Genomic DNA, 24,146 nt, shown 5'->3' on the forward strand with positions numbered 1-24,146 from the left:
GGCCCGGGGAGGGCAGGGGGATCGGGACCTCGGCTTTGCGGGGTGCTCCCCGGTCCGGGCGCACGCCTCGGCTCCCGCGCACCCCCCTCCCTCCCGTCCGCAGGCGCGCGCGGGGCGCACCCCCTCCTTCCCCGGCGGCGTCGGGCGCGCGCCCCGCCCCTCGCGCCCGCCCTCCGCTCCCCTCCGCGCCTCTGCTCTCCCGGCAGAAAGTTAGCAGCGGGGAAGGAACTCGGGGCCGCCACCACGCGCGGCGGCGGCGGCGGCTGAAGCCGGCTCGGCGGCGGGCGATTGGGGTCGCGGGGCTAGGAAAGCGGGGGACGCGGCCGACGGAGCGGGTGCGGCCGGGCGGCTCCGTGCGCCCCCCTGGGTCCCCTGGCCCGCGGCGGCTGAGGGGGGTTGGGGGGCGGCGCGGGACTCGGCAGGGGGCCATGCGGCCGGGCTCCCCCCGGGCGCCGCGGGACAGCAGCCGGGGCCGGGGGCGCAGGGGCGCCGCTTCATGCTGCCGGGGCGGTTGGGCAGCGGCGGCGGCGGCGGCAGCGGCGGCGGCGGCGGCGGCGGCGGCGGGGGCGGCGGCTGAAACCATGTCCGGGCCGCGCCGGGGGCCGCCGCCGCCGCCGCGATCGGGGAGCCGCGATGGCCCGGTGGCCCGCACCGCCGCCGCCTCCGCCGCCGCCTCCGCCGCTCGCCGCGCCGCCGTCGCCGCCCGGCGCCTCGGCTAAGGGACCGCCGGCGCGCAAGCTGCTCTTCATGTGCACCCTGTCCCTGTCCGTCACCTACCTGTGCTACAGCCTCCTGGGCGGCTCGGGCTCCCTGCAGTTCCCCTTGGCGCTGCAGGAGCCGCCGGGCACCGCCGCGCAGCCCCCGCCGAGCCCGCCGCCACCCTCGCTGCCGCCTCCCGCCGCGCGCCCCGGCGCCCCCTCGCCGCCGCCGCCCGCGCCGCCGCCGCCGCGGCCGGACAACGCGAGCCGCGGGGAGCCGCCCGACACCCCCGAGCGACCCTCCGCGCCCGGCCCGGACGGCTGGGGGCTGGCGAGCGGCGGCGGCGGCGGCGCCCGGGACCCCTGGCTCCGGACCCCGCTGGTGCCCGGCGAGGCGATGGCCGAGCCCGAGCCGGGCGCGCCGCCGGACAGGGACGCCCCGGAATCCAGCACCGCCGCCGCCGCCGAGGAGCAGCTCGCAGGCCGGAGGGCGGCCAACGAGAGCGGCGCCGAGCGGGGCGGCCCCGCCAGCACCCCCGACTACGGGGAGAAGAAGCTGCCCCAGGCGCTGATCATCGGGGTCAAGAAAGGGGGGACCCGCGCGCTGCTGGAGGCCATCCGCGTGCACCCGGACGTGCGGGCGGTGGGCGTGGAGCCGCACTTCTTCGACAGGAACTACGAGAAGGGGCTGGAGTGGTACAGGTAGGGACCCGCCGGGGCGGGGGCACCTCCGGGGCAGAGCGGCTGCTTTCGGCGGCTCCCGGGCGCAATCCGGGGAGCCCGGGGGTCCCCACGGGAGCTCCGAGAGCCCTGGGTGGGGGCACTCAGGGGTTGAAGCCCAGGAGGCTCCTTGATTTCAGGGCAGCCGGAGCCGGGTCCCGGACCCGCCTCAGCCTCCTTCACAGTGAGGTGCTGTTGGAATCTTCCCAGCTGCGAGCCTGGGAGTCCCCCAAGCCTTCCTTCATGCCTGCAACGGGGGGGGGGGGGGGGTGTTTCCTAAAACAGGGTCTCCCCAGCCCCTCGGGACTGTGGAATCCTGTGTTGGGGACACGGGGGGGGGGGAAGGAACAGGACGGTAGAGCTACCTGGACAAGGGGCTTAGAGGATCCCCAGGAATCCATCACCCCCCACCCCCACCCCGCATTCGCATAGCTGGATTACAACTTTAGTGTTCTAAGGTCAAACCAAAAGCATCGGATGGTGGAAAGGAGGAATGAATGTGGTGCTGTGGCTTTCATGTCAAGCTAGGGTATTTGTCCCCCTGAATAACTTTTCCATCTCCCTTGCGCTCCCTGTTGTTTTGCATGGAGAGCTTGGATGACTAAGTAGCAGTTGGTGCTTTTAAGGAACAGTTGACGCTGTGGAGTTTTGCTGCTCCGCCCGGTGCCCTTTCTCATCTTCGCCTCCTTGGTGACAGATGGAAACTTTGTCTGGGACATGACCAGGTGCTTATTTTCCCACCTTCAGCCCCTCAGCTGGTAGTGCGAGAGGAAGGGGGTGGTGGTGGTGGTGGAAAAGATTAGAAGTTCAGTATCTACCCTTTCTCACCCAGCCATAACATTTAAACAACAACCGGTGTAGAAAGTTCCAAAGGCAAAAACCTCTCAGGGTTTTCTTTCCTTCTTTCCTCCTGTTTTCCCATCTTTCTGGGAAACAGAGCCTGGAGGACTGGCCTCTTCCTCCCCTCTCCCCCCATCTCCAATTGCATTTCAATAAATAACTACAGTCTGTCAAACAGAAACACAATCTCCCACAGCTGAAAGAGATGTTATTTCAATGGAGCCCCTAGATAAAATGGTTGGGATTACAGGGTGGCCCTTCTATTCCAGAGCTGTGCTTTCTAGGTTTAAAGGACTACCTGGAAAAAGTTTTAGAAATGACTTCAGAAATATATAACTAAATAAGGAGGGAGGGAAGTAATCGGGTCTTTATTTTTCACTTAAAAAAATCCGCCTTCTGCTTTTCAAAGCTTGAGAGGACACTTAGGCATAAACATTCCAGCACATTCCAACGCAGCAACAACCCGAATGTGTCTGTTAATGTCTTGTCTGTTTCAACAGCAAGAACTAATTGCAATGTTTTAGGAGGCTTCAGACAGTCCCTTCCTATCAAAACATAAAACAGCAAATGCCTAATTTAACTGGGGAAAAAAATCAGTATTTATAACATCACAAGCCATGGCTTCCAGTTTGTGATTATAATTAAAAAAGGTGTTAGGATGATTAATGCAAAAACAGCAAAATTGAGACAGGGGAGGGTGTCTGGGAAGGGTTTAGCTGTTTAATTGTTCATGGTAGGAAGGTTTGGGTTTCTTTAGGTGGGGTAGCTTTGGTCCTAGGAGGGCAGTAGCCTTTTCTCCCCACTCACCCCCTTTTCTAATTTTACATCTGCATCTCTTGTGTCAGGAGCCCTTTCCAGGGAGGAAGGAGATCAAATCCTTCCATCATGTGTTTGGGATCCTTTTCAGCCGCTGGGAATTTTGAAGGGGAATTTCAGACAGCTTTAAAGTTCAGGGTTACTTGGTGCAAGAAAGTGTCATAGTGCCTGGAGGATTTTCTGGAGGTGAAGGAAAGTGTGTGACAGGTTTTCTTAGGTTCTTTTTACACTGGAGCTGGGAAGAGAAGGCACATAAGCTACCTCACTGTCGCCACGTGAGGACTGAAGACATGCCAGCAAGTGATGCTTCCAGCTTCCTGCTCCCAGCCAGCACTTGTGGTACAGGGCAGGGCGGGTGGCGATGGAGGGAGGACCCATGTCAATATTTAGTAGCCATCCATCAAAGGGTGCAGATAGAATGAGATACGCTTGGTTCTTAGGATGATCATGCAGCTTCTCTGGGTCCTCTGTTCCTTGCTTCCACATCTGTGATTGAGCCTAGCCATCCTGGGTGGTGTTGACTGGAAATGCAGGAGGAACAAAAACCAAAATCTCTTGAGATTAAGCTTTCTGCCAAGATGTGTCTATCGTACACAGAGAGAACGATGATGATCTGAAGCCTGGCTGTGAGAAAGCCCCTTTGGAAGTTGCTGGGCTTTGGAGGAGCCCAGTATGACAGCCCTGGCTGTGGGCAGCTCCGCACACATGTGTGAGGTGTTCATGAGTTGTGTAGTCTCCTCACACCTCCCCTCTGCCTCATTTCCATGAAAAGAGCAGACAGCAGTCACACCAGATTGCAGAAGAAAAACCATGGCTTTGGTTTAATCCCATCGCTTTGAAACCCTTGGTCCAACTGTAAACCTTTTATAGAATGATGCTCTACTTTCCTGGTACCTTTCCTTTTTGTACTCAGGAATGCGATAGAGTTTTATTTGCTTGATTAGAGATCTACAAGTTAATTGTAACATGTTTCCCCTACCATTTATTTATTTGTTTATGTTGACTGATTTTTTTTAACAACATATGCTTCCCACAGCCTACTGATTCTGCACGTACGTGGCTCAGGGTTTTGTTTTTTCACCAAGAAGGAGCCCCCAAGAAGAAACTGGGGCTGCTTGCTGTCAAACACAGCTGGCTCGGGTTCCTTCTTTCCAGTTAAGCAGTAGGTTCATTTCCTTGGGTGACACTTAGTGATCCCTAAATCCAGGTATTTGCTTTGTTCCTGACACTGTTAATCTGACGTGATGTAAAAACACATTGGAGAACCGTTCTGAGCATCAGAGTCTCTCACCGGGCAGCATTGACTAATGGATTAGGGTGTGAGTGTGTGTGTGTGTGTGTGTGTGTGTGTGTGTGTGTGTGTGTGTTAAGTCTTTGGAGAAGCCAACCCTACTTGGCAGATGGTCGCAGCCCAGTGATTAAAAAGTTGGGGTGAATTCAGCCCTTCCAACCCTGCCTTCCTGTTCCCCTTTGAAAAATAAAGCTTCCAGAATGAGCTCTTTGGACAGAGACCTTGTACTCTTATGAGGGATGGGACTTGGGTAGGCCCTGGGCTGCCACTGCAGAACTCATCAAAGTGACACAGACTCGCGCTGCTTCCTCCCCCATGGTCTCCAGCCACACAGGGACCGTGGTGCTGCTTCACTGTGGCCTCCGCACAGCCCCTGGGCCGTGGAGGTTGATGCGGCCTGATTCGATTCATTGGCTAGGGGAAAGATGCTTGGAGAGGTGAGCATCTGCTCTGTGGAGGAAAATGCCCGGTGGTCTTTCATGGTACCTGGAGACAAGGAAGGATGGATGGAAGGAGTTGGCATTAACAGAATGCTGGCTAAGGCGGCACCTGGTGCTGTGTTAGAGCGCTGTCACATCTGAGCGTCTGGAGGATGCTGTGAACTGCATTAGCAGCATTTCCATTCTGCAGGCAGTGTTTGCTCTGCTCCAAGAGGCTCAGGGGCACTGTGGGCCAGTGCCTGAGCTGAGATTTGAACTCAGAGCCTTCCAGTTTCATAGTGCTTTATTTTCTTCCTGTACACCTCATGGCCATCCATTAAGTACCAAAATGGCCCTGTCCTTTCCCTAGTCTTCTGTTCAGCAATGACTTTTCTTTGGTGGTGGTGTTACTAGGGATTGATAGAGTCTTGTGCTTACCAGGCAGCTCCAGCACTTGAGCCACATTTCCAGGCCTTTTCAAGCTTCCCCCCCCCCCCCCCCAATAGGCTTTTGTTTTTTCTGCAGGACAGTCTGGACTTTAATCCTCCTAATTACACTCCCTGTATTGCTGGGATGATAAGGTGTGTGTGACATCATGGACAGGTATTGGTTGAGATGGATCTTGGAATCTCCTCTGCCCAGGCTAGCCTCAAATCACAGTCCTCTATCTATCTCCCAGGTAGCTAGGATTACAGAGGCGAGCCTGGTTTGTCCAACACCTGTTTGAAGAGTACTGACCGTGCACCCCGATTTAGGCACAAAGTAAAGTAGATGGTGACTTAGAGGAAATTCCTCTTATCCTGGATCTTCTGTTTTAGCAGGAGGGCCAGGCAGACAGCAACAAAGCAAACCAGAGAGCCTGTAGGGAAAATTCAGAATGTGATAAAGCCAATTAAAAGTAAAGAAGAAGAAGCTAATTGTGACCCACAACATTTTTGTTCAATGCAGTTGCTTCCACCTGCATGTGGCCATTGAACCTATAAACTGTCCAAACTGACATATGGCGCTGTAAGTACAAAATACACAGAATGCTAAATTGCTCATTGACAATTTCCCTGGTAGACAGGTTGAAATTCCGATACTAACGTCAAGCTAGATGAGATCTATGATCAAATTAATTTCCCTTCTTTTCACCTTTTAGTGTGGCTCCTAGGAAATTTCATAGCACACGTTTGCCTCACATGGTGATTGTATTGGGTTTGTGTAGTGCAGAATTAGCTTTTGAGACTGGAAGGGTGTATGAGTAAATGGGAGAGATTTGACCTGTGGGTTCAGATCCAGCCTGTAGGAGGCTTGAAAAGTTAAATTTCTGACATGATCAGCATGCTGTTTTCTCTTCCCAGACCTTGCTTTGAGTAGCAAGAGAGCAACTGCTCTGTGTGTTATGTCTGTGGTGTGTGTGTGTATGTGTGTGTGTGTGTGTGTGTGTGTGTGTGTGTGTGGTTTCTGCAGCTTGAACTCAGGGCCTTGGCATGAACCTTGAGCTTTTGTACTTAAGGCTGGTGCTCTACCACTTGAGCCACAGTTCCACGTCTGGCCTTTTGGTGCTCAATTGGAGGTAAGGGTCTCTCGGACTTTCCTGCCCAGGCTGGCTTTGAATCACAATCCTCAGATCTCAGCCTTCTGAGTAGCTAGGATTACAAGCCTGTTTATTCTTTATTCTAAAAGCACTCTCTGTGTAGCCACATGGAACTGGGTTGAAGCTTGGTGTGTGTTCCTTACAAGTTAGATGTCCCTCAGCTTCAGCTGAGTAGCCCCGAGCAATTTCCTCCTGGTAGGATTGCTGGGAAGCATACATGGGAACTGATAAAAATGAATGGGTTTCTAAAGAAAAGGAATGTCTTAGAGTAGAAATTCAAATGGGCTTGGCTATCATCCTGCTCTCTGGTGAGCTTTACCTTGGACCACAGAGGACAATAATGTTGGTTTATTTGTCTTGTTTGGGGAAAAGCCCAGCTATGACTGCTTTGCAACTTACAGCTGCCAAATCTTTCAGAGCAAAGCTTGAGGACATTGACCGTGGCCATGTAGTAGATTTCTGGGGCAAGAGACTGGAAGGACCAGGCCCAGCTCGCTCCTGTCATCCTAGCTATATGGCAGGGATCGGAAGGATTGTGGTTGGAACAAAAGAGACCCCTTGACTCATTTCAACCAAGAGTTTATGCATCATGTCTCACAGCTATCATCCCAGCCACACAGAAAGTATGAACAGGAGGATCATGGTCCAGGTTATCCTGGGCAAAGATGCAGAGCGGGCACTCCTGGCTTTGTGGAGGGGACCGCTGTCATTCTGTTCTATCCATCCTCTCCCACCAGGGAATACAGTGTCAGGGCTATCAGATTTTCTACTCTGTAAGAGCACAGGAAAGTGAGATTTTGATGTGAAACTCTCAGATTTTCCAATTTGGCTACAGATTCCAGTCTCTTAAAAGCACCGTGTGGGTCAGCGCACTGGGATGAATGAAGCCCACCTGTGGGCCATGCATAGCCAACTGGACACTGGCCGGTGGCTCCTGCTTCAGACCCAGGCCCACGCTCTTTGAACTGTCCTGGGATTGTGGCCACCGGGTAGGAGTTTTGGTCCATTTTCTTTTCTCCTTATAATAGGCAGCTTTTTTATAAGGTCAGGGTGACCTACCTCCCAGATATACACTGCAACAGTGACCGCATGACCTCGACACCAACACAGACATTGAGGCAGAGGAAGAGACCTCATAACACATTAACTGTGTGTTCCCAACTACGCTTCCCTAAAGGTAGGAGAAGCCATTTTATTTTTTGAGGCAGAGTCTTGCTATTTGGGGGCCTAAATGGCCTCAAACTTTTGATCCTCCTGTCTTCAATGGGCATTACAGGTATATGCTACCATGCTAGTTGTCTGTCTGTCTGTCTCTCTACCTATTTATCTATCTATGTGTGTCTTACATGTGCTAGGTGTTGAAACCCAGGGCCTCAGGCATGTTAGACTTATATTCCACTCTCTAAGCTATATCCCCCAAAGTACGTGTAGTTGATATTTCTATATGTAACTTGAACTTACAGATGCTGGGTGATTGAATGAAGATCTTAGACGTATTAAAAATGGGCTCTGGGCGTCAGTTTATTTATATTAAATCCTTGTTCCTTCTTTGGAGCCATATTATCTCCATAGAACTCACTAGAGTTCTTGGATTAGAATAAACTTATTATTATTATTTAGAAGGAGGAATCTACTAGAACAAAGTTACATGGTTTGGACCATAATTAACATTTCTGATTCATAATCATTACATGTTTATTCTTTTTAAAAAATACATTTTATTGTTATTGTAGAGTTGATGTACCAAGGGGTTACAGTTACGTAAGTCTTTTTGAATCACATCAGCCATTCCCTTGCTGTCTGCCAGTTTCCCCCCCAAACATGTTCATTCTTTATCCTTGGGCAAGTTACTGTCTTTCAGCCTCACTGTTTCCCTCTTCAGAATGGGTTCCAGATTGCTGACTTCCAAAGACCTCCTGTAGAGTTAGGGGTGTAGAGGACACTTCCCTTTTCCCACTCTTTCTCCTTTCTGTTTCCCCCACCAACTATTTTTCCCTCTCTTGCCGTTCTCCTCTGTTTTCCTCCAGTGCCTCCCAGCTATCATGCCTATCCGAAGAGAGGGCCCTAAAGAGAAAGCTGTAATGCATTTTTCTTTTGAATATAGTCTTTTATTTCAAGATTATATCTGAAGGAGTGGTTATAAGCCCTGAAGCAGCTCTTGAATAGCTCTCCTGAGAATAATCAAAACCGGATTCCAGAATGTGGTCTGTGGTTACTGGCACAGGGGAGGGGACTGAGTCCCTGGTTGATAGCCAGAGGGGTCTCACAGGGGCCCTGGTGGGCAGTGGCCAGGGCTTGCTGGGCTGCCAGTGGCTTGCTGGGGTGGAGGACACTTACCTAGGTAGTCAGAGGTTTGGGGAATGCCAGGGCAGGGCGTTTTCCTTTCAGGAGTCTGAAGAAGGATGTAGGACGCACTTGAAGATGCCATCACCTTCCATGTCCTACGACCTGGTGGCTTTTGCTGGTGGGCACAGCCATCGTGGCAGGATTTATGTTTTATTTTTATATGTTTTGCCAAGCATATATGCAAGCACACATATGTATATGATTTTTTATTTTTCACTTTTTATCTGTGTATTATAATAATAATTATTTTTAATATTATTTTGTTAGTTGTGGGGCTGGAACTCAGGGCCTAGCCACTGTCCCTGAGCTCTTTTTGCTCAAGCCTAGCACTCTACCACTTGGAGCCACAGCTCCACTTCTGGTTTTCCAGTAGTTAACTGGAGTTAATCTCATGAGTCTTTCCTGCCCAGGTTGGCTTTGAACTGTGATCTTCAGATCTCAGCCTCCTGAGTAGCTAGGATTACCAGAGTGAGCCATCAGTGCTCACTTTTTTACTTTTATATTGAGGCAATGGAGAGGCCCTGAGATTTGAAGTGGATGACACTGCAGGGGTTGTGTGCGGGGAAGTATTAAAGGGTTGTCTTTTGCATAATGAATGGTCTCTCGGGGCAGATGGAAACTCCTCTCCGAAGAGACCATCTCTAGGTTCTGTTGGCTCCTGCCACTTAACAAGCCATTCTATAACTACCTGGGGAATTTCAATCTGAAATTATGATTCACTGAGGGAACCTTTCATCCAATCTTGCTATTAATTAAAAGCAGGAGGTTGATTTATTTTTTTTTTACTCTTACTAGTTAACGATTGCTTTCCTTTGGAAAATTGCATTTAACTTTTAAGAATACTTAACAATTATTTACAAGGGAACAAAGAAGCATGTATCAAGATATATATTTACATATAATTTGTATGTATTTATGTAATATATATGTACATAATTTCAAATGTTGGAAATGACAAATAAACATGTCTTTTGTTGTTGTTGTTGTTGATCCTGGGGCTTGATCTCAGGGCCTGGGCACTGTTCTTGCGCTCTCTTTGCTCAGGGCTAGTGCTCTACCACTTGAACCACAGCACCACTTCCAGATTTTTCTGAGTAGTTTATTAGAAGTAAGAGTCACATGGACTTTCCTGCACAGGCTAGCTTTGAACTGCAATCCTCAGATCTCAGCCTTCTGAGTAGCTAGGATTACAGGTATGAGCCACCAGCACCCAGCAATAAATAAGTTTGTTTTTTTTAAGTTTATATGACTGAAAAGTCTGAGGTGAGAAGGGGCTTCAAGAAAAGTTGGATCCAGGGGCTAAAAGACTGCTGTCTTTTTTTCTTTCTTGTGTTTAGCTCTACTGGGCTTCCTTCTTGAATAGGTTTTCTCATCATACTTTAGTCAAGGTGGTAAGTAGTCACCCTAGATGAATATACTTTATTCCCTTATTTCTGATTGGAATTATTTTTTAAAAGACATTCAGTAGGAAATTCCTGGAGATGCCTTTGCCCTGGGAATGATCCATCCCTAGAGCAGTAGTTTTGTTTAGTTTTGTTTGCCAGTCCTGGGGTTTGAACTCAGGGCCTGAGCACTGTCCCTGGCTTCTTTCTGCTAATGGCAAACACTCTACCACTTGAACCACAGCACCACTTCTGGCTTTTTCTGTTTATGTGGTGCTAAGGAATCGAACCCAGGGCTTCATGCATGCTAGGCAAGCACTTTACCACTAAGCCACATTCCCGACCTCCTTAGAGCAGTAGTTGTGTGGTGCCCTAGTCAGGTCTGGGCCCCTTTGGTTTGGGTTTGTGGTCAGGGTACAGTGGGGTTAGCCCCACTGAAACTGCAAGGAATAATTCCTCTATAGAGTAAGAGGCGTTTAGGGGGTCTACTGCTTGAAAGAAGGGAATCAGTTAAGCCAGATGTTCATTAAATACAGTATCTGCTCAGGGACAAGAATCTTGTCTCTGATTTAGCATTTTAACTGGGAAGAGGGACAGACAGTGCATGGGTCATTCATTTATTCATTTATTTATTTATTCATTAAATACATGTTGTAGGAGCTGGGCTCAAACATGAACCAAACATGGTTAGTGACTCGAAAGAGTTTACCTAGTACAAAAATGGATTAGAAATGATTACATTGCAAAGCTTTGAACAAGAAGGGCTTGTTCCAAGAATGGAAGGATAGCTCAATCTTGAGAGTTTAATGTGATGTATTGTTCATACATATATATGCATATATATAAGTACACACACATAAAAAGATACCCTGTAAAAAAGATATCTGATAAATATGTTTCTTTTTAAACAATATACTAGCAAATAGTACCATCTTTAGTGTTTTAATGGGAGAATTTCCATTTTAACCCAGAACAAGATAAGAATATCTACTATTATAACTATTATTTACCATCATTCGAGAATTATTAGATAATGCAATTAGGTGAGAAAAAGAAGAAAGAAAGAAAAGAGAATTACCACTATTTGCAAGCAATTTCCTCTATTTTTGGAAAACCTGAGAGAGACAATCTCCCTATCAATCTATTAGAAGCAGTAATAGAATTCATTAAGGAGACTGGTAGGAAAGAAGCTATTGTAAGAGCTAGAGTTTCCCTATTTGCCCAGACCAACCATTTTTGAAAATATAATGAGAGAAAAATATTCTTGTTTAGGACCAACTAAAGAGACAAAAGTCACTGGGAATAAATTCTGCACACATTTTAAAGAGTTCATAAAACTCTTTCATAAAAACTTGTGAGGTGTCTCTCTTCTTCTTTGATCTTGTTTGCTTGTTGGTGTAATTCTTGGCTGCCTAAATGGAGGTCAGAGTGGGTGAGGGGCGGTCTGAGCATGTCTGAAAAAAATGCTGCTTATATAAATAATACCAAAATGCAGTACTTCATACAGTGTTTCCTTTTTACGTTTTTTTTTTTTTTTTTTTTTTTTACAGAAGATGATGGCAAGACTCACTATTTCAGTCATGAACAGTGTTGTGATTCTTTGCAAGGGAGCCTTTGTACCTCACTGGGAGGGTGGTAGGATCACCATCATAGTGAGGATTGAGTGTTGAATTGGTATAAATTAATGATCATAGGTTCAATGAAAAGATAATTCAGGTACGATAACCAGTGGTTATCGTGGGAGAAGAACGCTTTGGTGTGAGAGACTATTAGCAGTGGTAGAAGAGTAATGTGGATCAACAGTGCTGGGCTCTGTTCCAGGTGTCAGAATTTGTTCAGTCTTTACAAGAACACACACACACACACACACACACACACACACAGAGTGTGTATGTGTTAGGTAAATGTGAAATGCCTCCTATGGACTCAGGTATCGACTCTTTGGTCTCCAGCTCTTGCCTTGTTTTGGGAGGGTCTGGACACTTTACAAGGTGGGACATAGCTGGGGAAGTTGGTCACTAGACACATGCCTTTGCAGGTCATACCTGATTCCCAGTTCTTTCTCCACTCTGCTTCCTGTCTACCACGAGGTGAGCAGCCTCCTTCTCAGGCTTCCATCTCCATGATATTCTGACAAAATGCACCGGGATAAGTCATTCCTTCTAATAGATGCATAGAATTCCATTGTGTATACGTGCCACATTTTCTTGATCCACTGAGGGGCATCTGTGTTGGTTCCATATTCTAGCGTTGACAAATTGTGCTGCAATGAACATAGTTTGGTGTGGTCTTGCTTGTAATCCTTTGGGTAAATGCCCAGATGCGGGCTTGCTGGGTCATAGGGGAGCTCTATGTTTAGCCTTTTGAGGAAGCTCCATACTGCTTTCCAAAGTGCTTGAACAAGTTTACACTCCCACCAACAATGTAGTAGGGTTCCCTTTTGGCCACATCTCCTCCAGTATCTGTTGTTGTTAGTTTTCTTGATAATGGCCGTTCTTACTGGGGTGAGGTGGAATCTCAGTGTTGTTTTTTATTTGCATTTTTTTTATGGCCAAGGATGCTGAGCACTTCTTCATGTACCTGTGGCCATTCTCATTTCCTCTTCAGAGTAGTCTTTTAAGTCTTTAGCCCATTTATTGAGGGGGCAGTTGTTTCTTTCAGAATTTGTTTTGGGGATACTTAATTTTTTTTTTGAGTTCAAAGCATATTTTAGATATGAGGCCTTGGTCTGTTGTATGGCCAGTAAGGATCTCCCAGTCTGAGGGCTTTCTATTTAACTTGTTAGGTATATCATTTGCTGTGCAAAAGCTCTGAAGTTTGATGTGATCCCATTTGTCCAACCTTTCTTTGATTTTCTGTGTTTCTGGGCCTTTATTAAGAATATTTCTACCTGTGCCAAGGAGCCCAGTGTTTCTCCTATTCCTTCCTGCAATGTTTTCAGGGTATCTGTTTTTACATTGAGGTCTTTGATCCATTTGGAATTGATTCTGGTGCAGGGTGATACATAAGGATGTAGCTAAAAATCATACTAAGTGAAGTGAACCAGAGCCAAAGAAACATAAACTCTATGGTTTCACTCAATGGAAACAATTAGTGCTTGTTTAGGATTGTCCTAGCAGAGGAGCACAATAGCTCAATAGCAGTGGATCTCTCTCTCTCTCTCTCTCTCTCTCTCTCTCTCTCTCTCTATATATATATATATATATATATATATATATATGATCACATAAGATGGTCCTAAGTTAAATGAACTACAAGATTTGGAAGTGAGTGGTTTATCTTTGATGTTGTTATTTCCAATGTACCCTATGAAATTATGCCTTTTTCTTTTGTCTTTATTCCCCATGCTTTTACCCCTGTTGTCACTGGAACTGACTCTGGTACACTGGGTATTGTACATCTGTTTATCAGAACTAGGGAAGGGGAACATCAAAATGGAGAGACAAGGGTAAAAGGTGAACAAATACAACAGTAATACTTACAAGATAGTGTGCTGTAACCCAGCTGTGCATCTCAGGAAAGGGTGGGGAGGGTATCAGGGAGGGGGTAAGGTGGGAGAAAAAGGAAGGAGAAGGTAAAAAGTTGGATAAGAAATATACTCACTGCCTTATATATGTAACTGTAACCCCTCTGTACATTACTTTGACAATAAAATAAATTTTAAAAAATGCACCGGACTTAGTGACCATGAATCATGAGCAAAATAAACCATTCCTCCTTCAAATGCTTGCTGTCAGTTGGTCCACAGGTACATAACACTCACTGACACCTTTGCAAGCAGAAGGGGTGGGGTGTGGGGGCTGGGGAGCGGGGGGGGGGGCGGGCTGAGACAACTTCACCACAAATGGGAAGTTGTTATGAAAGATGTGTGACCACAAACATGCAACATTTCCTTGTGTTTCTCTCAGGTCTCTTTTGTACCAGAGGTAGGACTTTGATCCTCAAGGAGAAAGCAATTACACATGTGCATTTTCTGTGCTATGGATTGCCTGGGCTGAGATGAACTGGCTTATCAGATCAGGACAAGACGGGCAGGTGCTGCACCTGGTCCTCACTGCACACCGGAAATGACATGCTCTTTGCTCGGGGGGCTGTTCACACTGAAGTTCTTTTTATTTTTCATTCCCTCTCGCTGGAATACTCTTTCCATGATCTCTACATGCTTGGTATCTCCATATCTCTATCTGGAGAGATTGGCCCAGATTTTAGCTCTTTCTATAGGTCTTTCCCAACCACTTAATTCAAAGGCCCCTCTTCCGAGCTGGGTGTAGCGGCACATGCTTGTTAATCTCAGCACTCAAGAGGCTGAGGTGGGAGAATGACTAGTTCTAGGCTGTCCCTGACAACATTGTGAGGACCCTGTCTCTAAAATATACGTAAGTGGGCTGGGTACCAGTGTGGCTCATACCTGTAATTCTAGGCTAAGATCTGAGGATTGTGGTTTGAAGCCAGCCTAGGCAGGAAAGTTTGAAACTTCCCCAATGAACCATCCACCAAAAAGGCTAGAGGTGGAATTGTGGCTCATATGGTAGAACAACAGTGAAAAAGCTCAGGGACTAGTAACCAAGCCCTGAGTTCAAGCCCCAGGACCAGCACACACACACACACACACACACACACACACACACACACACACACACACACACACCACAGAGAGAGAGAGAGAGAGAGAGAGAGAGAGAGAGAGAGAGAGAGAGAGAGAGAGAGAGAGAGATCAATGAAAAGTCTTGTGTGGCTTTGCAAGTCGCTGTAGCTATAGCTATACTTTTGCTTGTGCTTTCAGGTTCAAGTTTCTGCAGGAAGGAGTTACACCTTTTAGAGCTGGTGGGCTGAGGGGATATTTGAGTATAACTACAGCTCTTCTGTCAAAGAGCAATATGACTGTTTGGTGCCATGTAGTGTTGAGGGAAAGAAAGAAACAAAAGGTTTGAGTCTGGGTTCTGCCTCTGCCTTCCTTTGCACACATAGCCAAGTAGGTAGCCTGTATACCTCCTTTCTCTCATCTCTAAAATGGGCACAACAGCCTTTCCTAACCCTGCTGTGATTTCTTTGCAAGTGGGGAATAATGGTACCCAGCCGGGAGCTACCTTGTCTACATATGTTCGTTGTTGTTAATCCACACACGTTTTCCTGAATTCCTTCAGGTAATTGGTTTTCTGGGATGTTGCACTCCAGGGAGTATCTGAAATACAGGATACAGGACAAGTACTCTTACCATAAAGTTAGATTAAGAGGTTTAATTTACAGAAACTATTTTATAGCGTGGATATCAAATGTTCTTTGTGCAGACTGTATAAAGTTCTGGAAAATTCTCCCAATGGTCTGCATTAACTTTTCCCCAATCTAATGATCACGGGTGGGGTAGATGTTCGTTTGTCACTGAGATAATGTAAGCAGCAACAGGACGAGCTTGCTTCGAGGCCCTACCCTCTATGTAATGAGTTATGGGAAGAGTTCTTCGTTTTACTCTCAGCTGGCCCATCATTTCTGTTTCCTGCACACCTTGCTCCAAGGCTTGTGTATTAACAACCAGTGTTCTTGGTGGTTAACAGAGCAATTAGGACTGTGTCTTATTCTCCACAACCTGGAAATATTGTAGATTCTGTGGCAGAATTACATTGCAGGGGGGGAATTAAGATTCTTAAATGCTAACCTGCTGGCTTAAGAAAAGGGACATGGTCTTGGGTTATTTAGATAAGCCCAGATAATCCCTAAGAAATCAAACAAATGGAAGAGAAAGATGGAGGAGAGCCATGTTAGCCTGAGACGGACCCCAGTCAACTCCTGTTGGCTTTGAAGATGGAGAAAGAGGGGCCAAGAGCCACTGAATGGGAGCAGCTTCTAGAAACGAAGAAAGAGATTTTCAAGGAAAGAGATTTTTTCCCCCTTGCACTTCCTGAAGGAATGTAGCTGTTGACAGTTTAATTTTAGCCCATTGAGACCCATTGCAGGCCTTGGGCATCGAGAACCATAAAGTGGTGCGGTGTGTATTAGGATATTGGGCTTGTGGATTCTTGTTACAGCAGCAACAGGGAGCCAATGCACCTCTCCACACATGTTCTCAGCACTCACTACATCCTTTGATGTGTTTGTACCCACTACCTTGTTTTCTGTTTTATTCTGGATGGAAAATATCACTTCTGGGGCTCTCTGGGGCTCACTGGGTCTCTTGCTAAATGGATAGAGTAGAGCATGCTGGGAATATCCACTGTTTGCAGATGGAAATGGCACTTGTGGCTTCCCTGAGACTGATGTTTATCTCTCTTCTACATAAAGTTATGCAGCAATTATGCTGCACAGAGTATGGGAGGGAGCGCAAGATGAGAATGGGGCTCCAGTGTACAAGCGTGTATGTGTGATATGTATGTACATTTACCTGTACAAATGTGTGTGTATCATGTATAGTTACATGTACACGTGCGTGAATATAGATTTGCAGTTAAATACCTTTTTTGTTGATGTGGGCCCTCAGCACTGTCCCTGAGCTTTTGTGCTCAAAGCCAGGGCTCTACCACTTTGAGCCACAGCACTACATCAGTTTTTCTGGAGGTTAAATGAAGATGAGAGTCTCACAGATTTTTCTGTCCCAGCTGGCTTTGAACTGCTATCCTCACATCTCAGCCTCCTGAGTAGTTAGGATTACAGGCATGAGCCACTGGTGCCTGGCTAGATCTCTGCTTTTTCTGAGGTCTTTTCTTCCATGTGGTCTTTCTTGTACCACTTGTACACAGCTAGCGGTATGTGCTTCCTTCATGGGAAAATGCTGTCATAGTGTTGCTATTTCATATACTTGAGTTCCACAGTTACTACACCTCAACCAAAGCTTCCCTGTGTGTGTGTGTGTGTATGTGTGTGTGTGCACGCGCGTGCTTGCTTGCTTATACTTGAACCCAAGGCCTTAGGCTTTTTGCTTTTTCTCTCTACCACCTGATCCACATCTCAACTTCCAGCTTCTTTTGGTGGTTAATTGGAGATAAGAGTCTCTTGGACTTGTCCTCCTGGGCTGGCTTCAAACTGTGATCCTCAAATTTCAACCTCCTCAGCAGCTAGGATTACAGGTATGAGCCACTGGGGCCTGACTTCTTCTTAGTTGTTAATGCCCTCATTCTGTAGAGACCTCCTTTTGATCCAGTGCTGTACGGTAACATCAGTGGTGCTGGGGTCAGAGACGATTAGGCCTCTCTCTCTCTCAGCTATCCCTGTTATTTCGGCACATTGCCACCAAGTGGTGGTTCTGCAAGGTTGGCTGTCTGACTTCAAGCTCCTTCCCAATCTAGATTAATACAGCACAATTTGTTCCTCACTCAAAATGGCAGGCATTGCACAAAGGTTCACTTTCAGGAAACAATAAACAGATATCAAAATAGATGTATTGAGACATTTAAAAAATAATATCCAAGTACAGTTGGATATTTTTCTCCTCTACCCTTTCTGGAGCAATGTATTTGTATTCAGATGCAGAAAGAATATTGTCAGGTGACATTTTTTCTTGTCCTACTACTTCTGTCACTATTGGAATCCAGACAGTGAATGTGCCATGCTACTATTTAACATGAGAAAATACTACAGCCAGTCCTTAAATGGGTACGTTATCTACCACGAATCTGAAAATTGCATGGTGATGTGATATTAATTGATAAGCCCCCACAATCTCTCCTGACTGTGCTATCCTTGTTTCAAACACAGCAGTTCTGTACTTACTGACTGTCATTGATTTATATAGTGTCCAATCAGAAAGCTCCCAGCTTCCCTTTGGTTGCTGTCTCTTTGCTCTCTCTCACCTCTCCTCCCCCAGGAGGAAGAAATCATTCAAAATCACAATCTGTCGAGCACCTTAGGAAAAAGTATTTCTATCAGGCCTTGGGGGTTTATGCTTATAATTTTAGCTACTAAGGAGGCTGAGATCTGTGGACCAAGGTTCAGAGCCAGCCCAGACAGACAAATCTATAAGACTCTTATTGCCAATTAACTAGCAAAAAGCAAGATCTAGAAGTGTGACTTAATTGGTAGAGTACAGTTGTGAGTAGAAACCCTGAGTGAGCTCATAAGGTCATGAGTTCAAACCCTAGTATTGGCACATACATAGAAAAGGGAAAAGATAAAGAAACAAAAGATTTTCAAAACTTGGTTTCAGCTTCAGATCTTGGTTGGCTGCTATTCTTCTGGTTATTATAGGCACAAATCTCAGATAAAATCTAAAGTGAACATGACCCCCAAAAGTAATTAAGCGGCTTGTGTTTCTGAGAAGTCTCAGGTGAGGCTGGGAATCATTTTTAAACGTTTTAATTTATCTTTATTTTTAACTGTGGCTTAATTAGGGTTTAACACTACTATTTTCAACTTTTGGGTTTTACTGCTAAGGTGGTTGGCCGTGTTCTTAAGACTTTACTCCGTGTGGCTATAAAGTGGGTGTGTTTTAGCCAGAGTTTTCAAATACATGGTCTCAACACCTTAAGGGGAAGAATTATTTATTTTTCTGTTTCAGAGGTTTCAGTTTCTTATGGAGCAGATAGTAAGGTGGAGTAGATCGCCAGTCACCTCACAATGGCCAGGACAAAGAGAGAAACAGATACAGAAAGAGAGAGGAAGGAGAGGAGGGGGAGGTGGAAGGAAAAGAAAAAGGAGGAGGAGAGAGAGGATAAATGTCTGCCTTGTTGGCTGTCCTTCCTGCCCCTCCCTGCTTGCCCTCCAAACCCCATCCCCTATCTCCTGTCATCCACATTCAGAGCAGGTGTCCTCTTTGTTCATCTTCTCTGAAACACCTCACACAGAGGTGGGCTTTAGGCGTCTCCCAGGCACATCCTAGTCCAGTCAAGTTGATGGTCAGGATTCACCTCACATAGTGCCAGCCCTGTTCTTTTCCCCCAAGGGCAGTTGGAAAAGGTCACCATTTTTGTCCCAGAAGTCTTTGCTAAATGCCCTCATGCATCTGACTAGCTATCTCACAGGTCCTGCAAGGCATCAGTCAAAAGTCTCTGTTGCCAGGGTTACAAGAGCCTGGAGGCCCCACCTTTCTGGGGACCTAGGTAGAACTCAGTTTTTCGTTGTTTTTTTTTTCTAGAGGGACAGAGAATGAGATGCAGAGCATTTTCCCAGAGCAAAACTAGAATATGGTTATTAAAGAAAAGAAGTGGATGCTGATGCCAAAACAACAGATGTCGACTTCAAGACTTGTGTTTCAATGCAATCTTTCCCTGGAATACAGCAGAATAAATCAGACATACTGTGAGTTCCCTCACCTTGTGCACAGATAGAGAACTTGGGTCACAATCTCTTTCTATCAAGGTGGGTATGAATAGCGCAGCCCCAAATCTTCTGTCTCACTGCTCAAAGATTCTGCATTTGTTCTGTAAACCAAAACAGAAGAAAGCCAGGAAGAGAGGAAATGCAAGAAAGGAGACTTGTCCAGTCTCCAAGATAGGAAAGCCTGAAAATAAAAAAAAGAAATCTAAAGGTCCTCTTCCCTCCACCTCAGAAATCACTAATTATTTATTTAGAGTATTTTCTATTTCTGTCACTTCCTTAGCAACCCCTAGCAGCTGCCTGGGAAAAGTTAAAGGGATTGTGTATCTTACAAGATAATTCTCCAAATAGCAAGGAAATTCATTTCATCACATTAAATCTTCCTGCCCAGATTCACTACAAGTAGAGAGGGAAAAGTGATTTTGGCATTTGATCATTCTTAATATAACAACTAGATAGCCCAGAAATTCTAGAACAGCCTCCATTCTATACCATTTTAGGCTTTTCACTTAAAAGGTAAAGCCTACAAGATAGAATTAAGTGTAATTTAATATTTTCGGTTCATTTTGCGAGACTTTTTATGAAAATAAATCCCTCTTTTATGGGGGGGAACTACCTTGCCAAATTCAATCGTTTGATGTTTTGCTAAACACACACATATACATGCATATATATATATACATATATATATATAAAATGTAAGGCATACATACACATTTTCATTAGCATGTAATCTATTTCTTCTCTGTGTGTGTGTATGTGTAATTTTTTTTTTAATTTTATAGCATTCTGAAGAGTGTTTTAAGGCTCCCCAGTAGGGATTTCTTGGAAAACTTGCAGCCTTTGGGTTTCTTGGGCCTCTTAAGGCTTTATTTTTATTTTGTTTTCAGTGCAGGCTGATTTCCTATGTGACTCTTGAATGTTAGATGTTTTTGCGTGCCGAGCATGGAACCCCGGGCCTTGAGCAGGCTAGACAATGTTCTACTGTGGATCCACATCTACCTAGGAGTACAGGTTTGAGCCACTGGTGCCTGGCCTCACCCTCCCTCCTTACAGAGACCATTCAGAATGGATTAGGGTCCTCCACTAAACTTCTTTTCAACTAAATCCCCTCCTTAGAGACTTCCTCTCCATTTGCAGCCACATTCTGCATTGTTGGAATTAGTTATTCCACCATAGGAATTTGGGGGGACAGGTGAAAAGAATGGAGGGCACATCCACAAATGTGAATCTCTGAGGGTCTCAGCTCCCTCTCAACTAAGCTGCCTGGAGGGCCTTGCCACCTTTGTTGCTCCCATCCCTCTAGGTAAAGGGCCCAGTCCCAGCCTATATGTAGGTGCAACCTTGCTGGATAGATGGGTTACTATTCCCAAGCAACTTGCCACCAAGCCCCAATGTTTCTAATCTCCTGCATGGGAATAGTTCATTTCTGTGCACAAACCCGTTCAGAGATACAACTTGAGTTTAATTCTTAGAGGACAGTCTTAAAAAACAGCAGTGCCTACAACAATGAACACATAGGTTGGAATAAAAGAAGGGCATTTGCTCAGTCTGTGACTCATCTTCTGCTTCTAGCAGTGGGAACTGGGTGCCATTAGAAGGAGCGGCTGCTGACCTTCAGCCTGCTGAGCCTCTTCCCCTCCGAGCAGTTAATGTAGTGAATTAAGATGCCATTGCTGAGAAGTTAGAGAGTGAACACTGCTGCTACCAGCAGTGGTTAACAGGTACCAGGTCATCTTCCTGTCTGTTAGCTTAGGTGCTGAGTTCCACTCTTTTTACTCATTTATTTTTTATTTTTGTACTGGTCCTAGAGCTTGAACTCAGGGCCTGGGCATTGTCTCTGAACTTTTTTTTTCTTCACTCCAATCTAGTGCTTTACCACTTGAGCCACAGCTCTACTTCTGGCTTTTTGGTGGTTCATTGGACACATAAAGTCTTATAGACTTTTCTACTTCAAACCATGATCCTCAGATCTCAGTTTCCTGCATAGCTAGGATTACAGACGTGAGCCTGTAATCCTGGCTATACCTGGCTTTGAGTTTTCATCCTTAAAGCACCCAGTGACAGGGTCATATTCATTCTCCCATGTTACAGGAAATATGGGACATAACAGTTTGGAAGTGGTGAGTAATTTATCCACAGTCCCAGAGTTTGGAACTCCTTGGCACAGACTCATTCACTTCAGAGCCTATGGTCCCTTGGCCTGTTTCTCTTTGGCTGTTTAATTTGCTCTTGCTTGTATGTTTTTGTTTCCTGCTTACTTGTCACTAGACTTGTGAGATGTGTCTGTGGCTTGGCTGAGAGCTCATAATTTGGCAGTAATGTAACAATTTCACAATACGTGGATTGTGAATCCCTGCGGGGATATTTTAGGCTTTGTTTGACCACTTGCCTCCCAAGGGATGACTGTGTGGTTCTGTCCTTTGCTTACAGCTTTATTAACAAAGCTGGGGACATTTTCTTGTGCCCTGAGTTGCTCTGGTCTGTGCAGAAGATGGAAACACTGATGAAATTTCAAAGCACTTTGAAGTTTTTCATCCCCGCTGAAAAACCTGTCAGAGGACACGCTTATTTCTGAGTTCTTAGGAGAGATTGCCATGTCATTCCCAAGCAATAATATCGATTTAGGAAAATGGAGTCCCTTTCAGGTCCCAGGCATCTGCAAGCCCTTCATTCATAAATGCTTTAAATCATACAGATGGCTAGCTGGGTGCTGCAAGTGGCTCACGCCTCTAATCCTAGCTACTCAGGTGGCTGAGATATGAGGATTGCAGTTTGAAGCCAGCCAGAACAGGAAAGTCTATGTGATTCTTATTTCCAAGTCACCAGAAATTTTTTTTTTTAAAAGCCAGAAGTGGAGGGGTGGCTCTGGTGGTAAGGTGTCAGCCTTGAGTTCAAGCCCCGGTATAGTCATAAAGAAAGACATGGAATGGAGATAGTGATCCTATGTGAAACTATCCTGAGGAAAGGAGATGTGGAGGTTCGAATGTGGCCACGGCTCTTGAATGTCTTCAGTTAGTTTAGCGTCTGTTATCCAAATAGCGCTGACTTCTTCCTCTGCATGAAAGCGTGGAAAAGCAAATACTTCTGGCTTTGAACGGCCGCAGAATCATTTTTCTGTTAAGATGTGAGAATTTACAGTGAGGCCAAAGATTCTTTCCTGGCTGTCGTTGTTTTTTTTTAAAACTTTACCCAGTGACTTTAAGCGGAGTGAGATGACAGCTCGTGGTGTGGTGGCTCGTGACAGGTGGGAGCCCCTGGGCTATAGTCCCCATGTCCCGGACCTGCCCATGGAAGGCTCTGCAGGCAGAATGGGGCCCGGGGACTCCCCAAGCAACCCGGAGCATTCACTGTCTACATCTCACCTCTACCCACAGAGCGCACCGCGGGGCAGGTGCATGTGCGTGACAATAGAAAGGACCCTCTCAAGGCTTCTCTCAGACCATGACCAGGTCAGAGGTCAAGGGGAACTTGAGCAAAGCTGAAACAACATTACTGGAGACCTGGGTCTATGGATTATGAAGGTTCCTGTGGTGGTGCTATGGTGGGAGGTTGGTGTTTTTTTTTATTTTTTTTATTTAATCTTTACTAGGCTTGGTTTTATGTGCATATAACTAGATATGCATAGTCTACATATTTATATGTAGGTATTGTTACATTGTATTTATATTCTTTCTTTTCCTTTGAAATTCAACCAGTGCATTCCTGTGCCAGCAAAGTGGGTTGCTGTGGATGGTACTTCTGCAACCTCATTTGCCCATATGATTTTGTTGGTGGTAGTGGTTGTGAGGCCAGGGCCTGGATGCTGTCCCTGAGCTCTTTTGCTCAAGGCTTGAGCTCTACCACGTTGAGCCATAGCACCACTTCTGGTTTTCTGGTGGTTCATTGGAAATAGAGAGTCTCATGGACTTTGCTGCCTGGGCTGGCTTTGAACCACAGTCCTCAGATCTCAGCCTCCTGAGTTGCTAGGATGACAGCCATGAGCTAGCTGCCCATATGCTTTTTTTTTTTAAAGTTTGTTTAGTTAAAAAAATTCCTTTTTGCAATTCCACTTTAAGTTATTGTATAGAAGAGTTTCTGTTCACCAAAGCAGTTTATGGTTACAATGTATCGGGATTGATGTCTCCTCTTTCATCATTCTCCCCTTTCCAGCCCTACTTGTTTCCTCAAGTTTCTTAATTTTGTAGGGTATGCATTGAATTTTATGACTGCATTCTCCCCCCCACGCCCCCACATGGTTGTGTGTATGTCTGTGTGTGCATGCACATGTGTACACACGCATGCTCTGGGGCTTGAACTCAGGGCCTCATGCTCTGCCTTGGCTCTTTTGCTCAAGACTGATGTTCTACCACTTGAGCCATACATACCTCCATTTCTGGCTTTTTGCTGGCAAATTGGAGATAAGAGACTCTTGGCTTTATCTGTCTGGGCTGACTTTTAACCTGGATCCTCAGATCTTTGCCTTTGGGGTAACTAGGCCTACAGGTGTGAGCCACCAGGGTCCAGCAGTCCATAGAATCTTTTATAGAGATACTCCTGGGTGTACAATGTCCCATCTCCGTGGGCGCATTCTCCTCTCACATCTTGCTGTGATGCAAGCTGCCATTTGCCTCCCAGTGTGTTTTGGGCACATGAGACTCTGGGAGAACAAGGACATTTCCCAGTGTTCCATCTGCTTCTGTGGTTAATGAGGTGAAGTTGGGACCAGTGGAATTTGAGAATAACTGTCCTTCCCTTCGCTGTTGTCGAAAATGGAAGTGTGATGGTTGAAGCTTGGACAGTGTGTAGACATTGTGCTGAGATCCCCACACC

The 24,146-nt window shown here is 46.2% G+C and overlaps 1 protein-coding gene across 1 annotated transcript in view; it reads left to right on the top strand.

Moving 5' to 3' along the window:
- Window positions 1-633: 633 nt before the first annotated feature.
- Hs3st4 (heparan sulfate-glucosamine 3-sulfotransferase 4) overlaps window positions 634-24,146 on the top strand; it is a 331,229-nt gene continuing 307,716 nt past the window's right edge. The window contains exon 1 of the mRNA XM_048331877.1: window positions 634-1,400. Coding sequence (XP_048187834.1) covers window positions 634-1,400 — 767 coding nt within the window. The remainder of the gene's footprint in view (window positions 1,401-24,146) is intronic.

This window comes from Perognathus longimembris, chromosome 23, assembly GCF_023159225.1.
Source record: "Perognathus longimembris pacificus isolate PPM17 chromosome 23, ASM2315922v1, whole genome shotgun sequence".
In the NCBI taxonomy this organism is placed as follows: domain Eukaryota; kingdom Metazoa; phylum Chordata; class Mammalia; order Rodentia; family Heteromyidae; genus Perognathus; species Perognathus longimembris.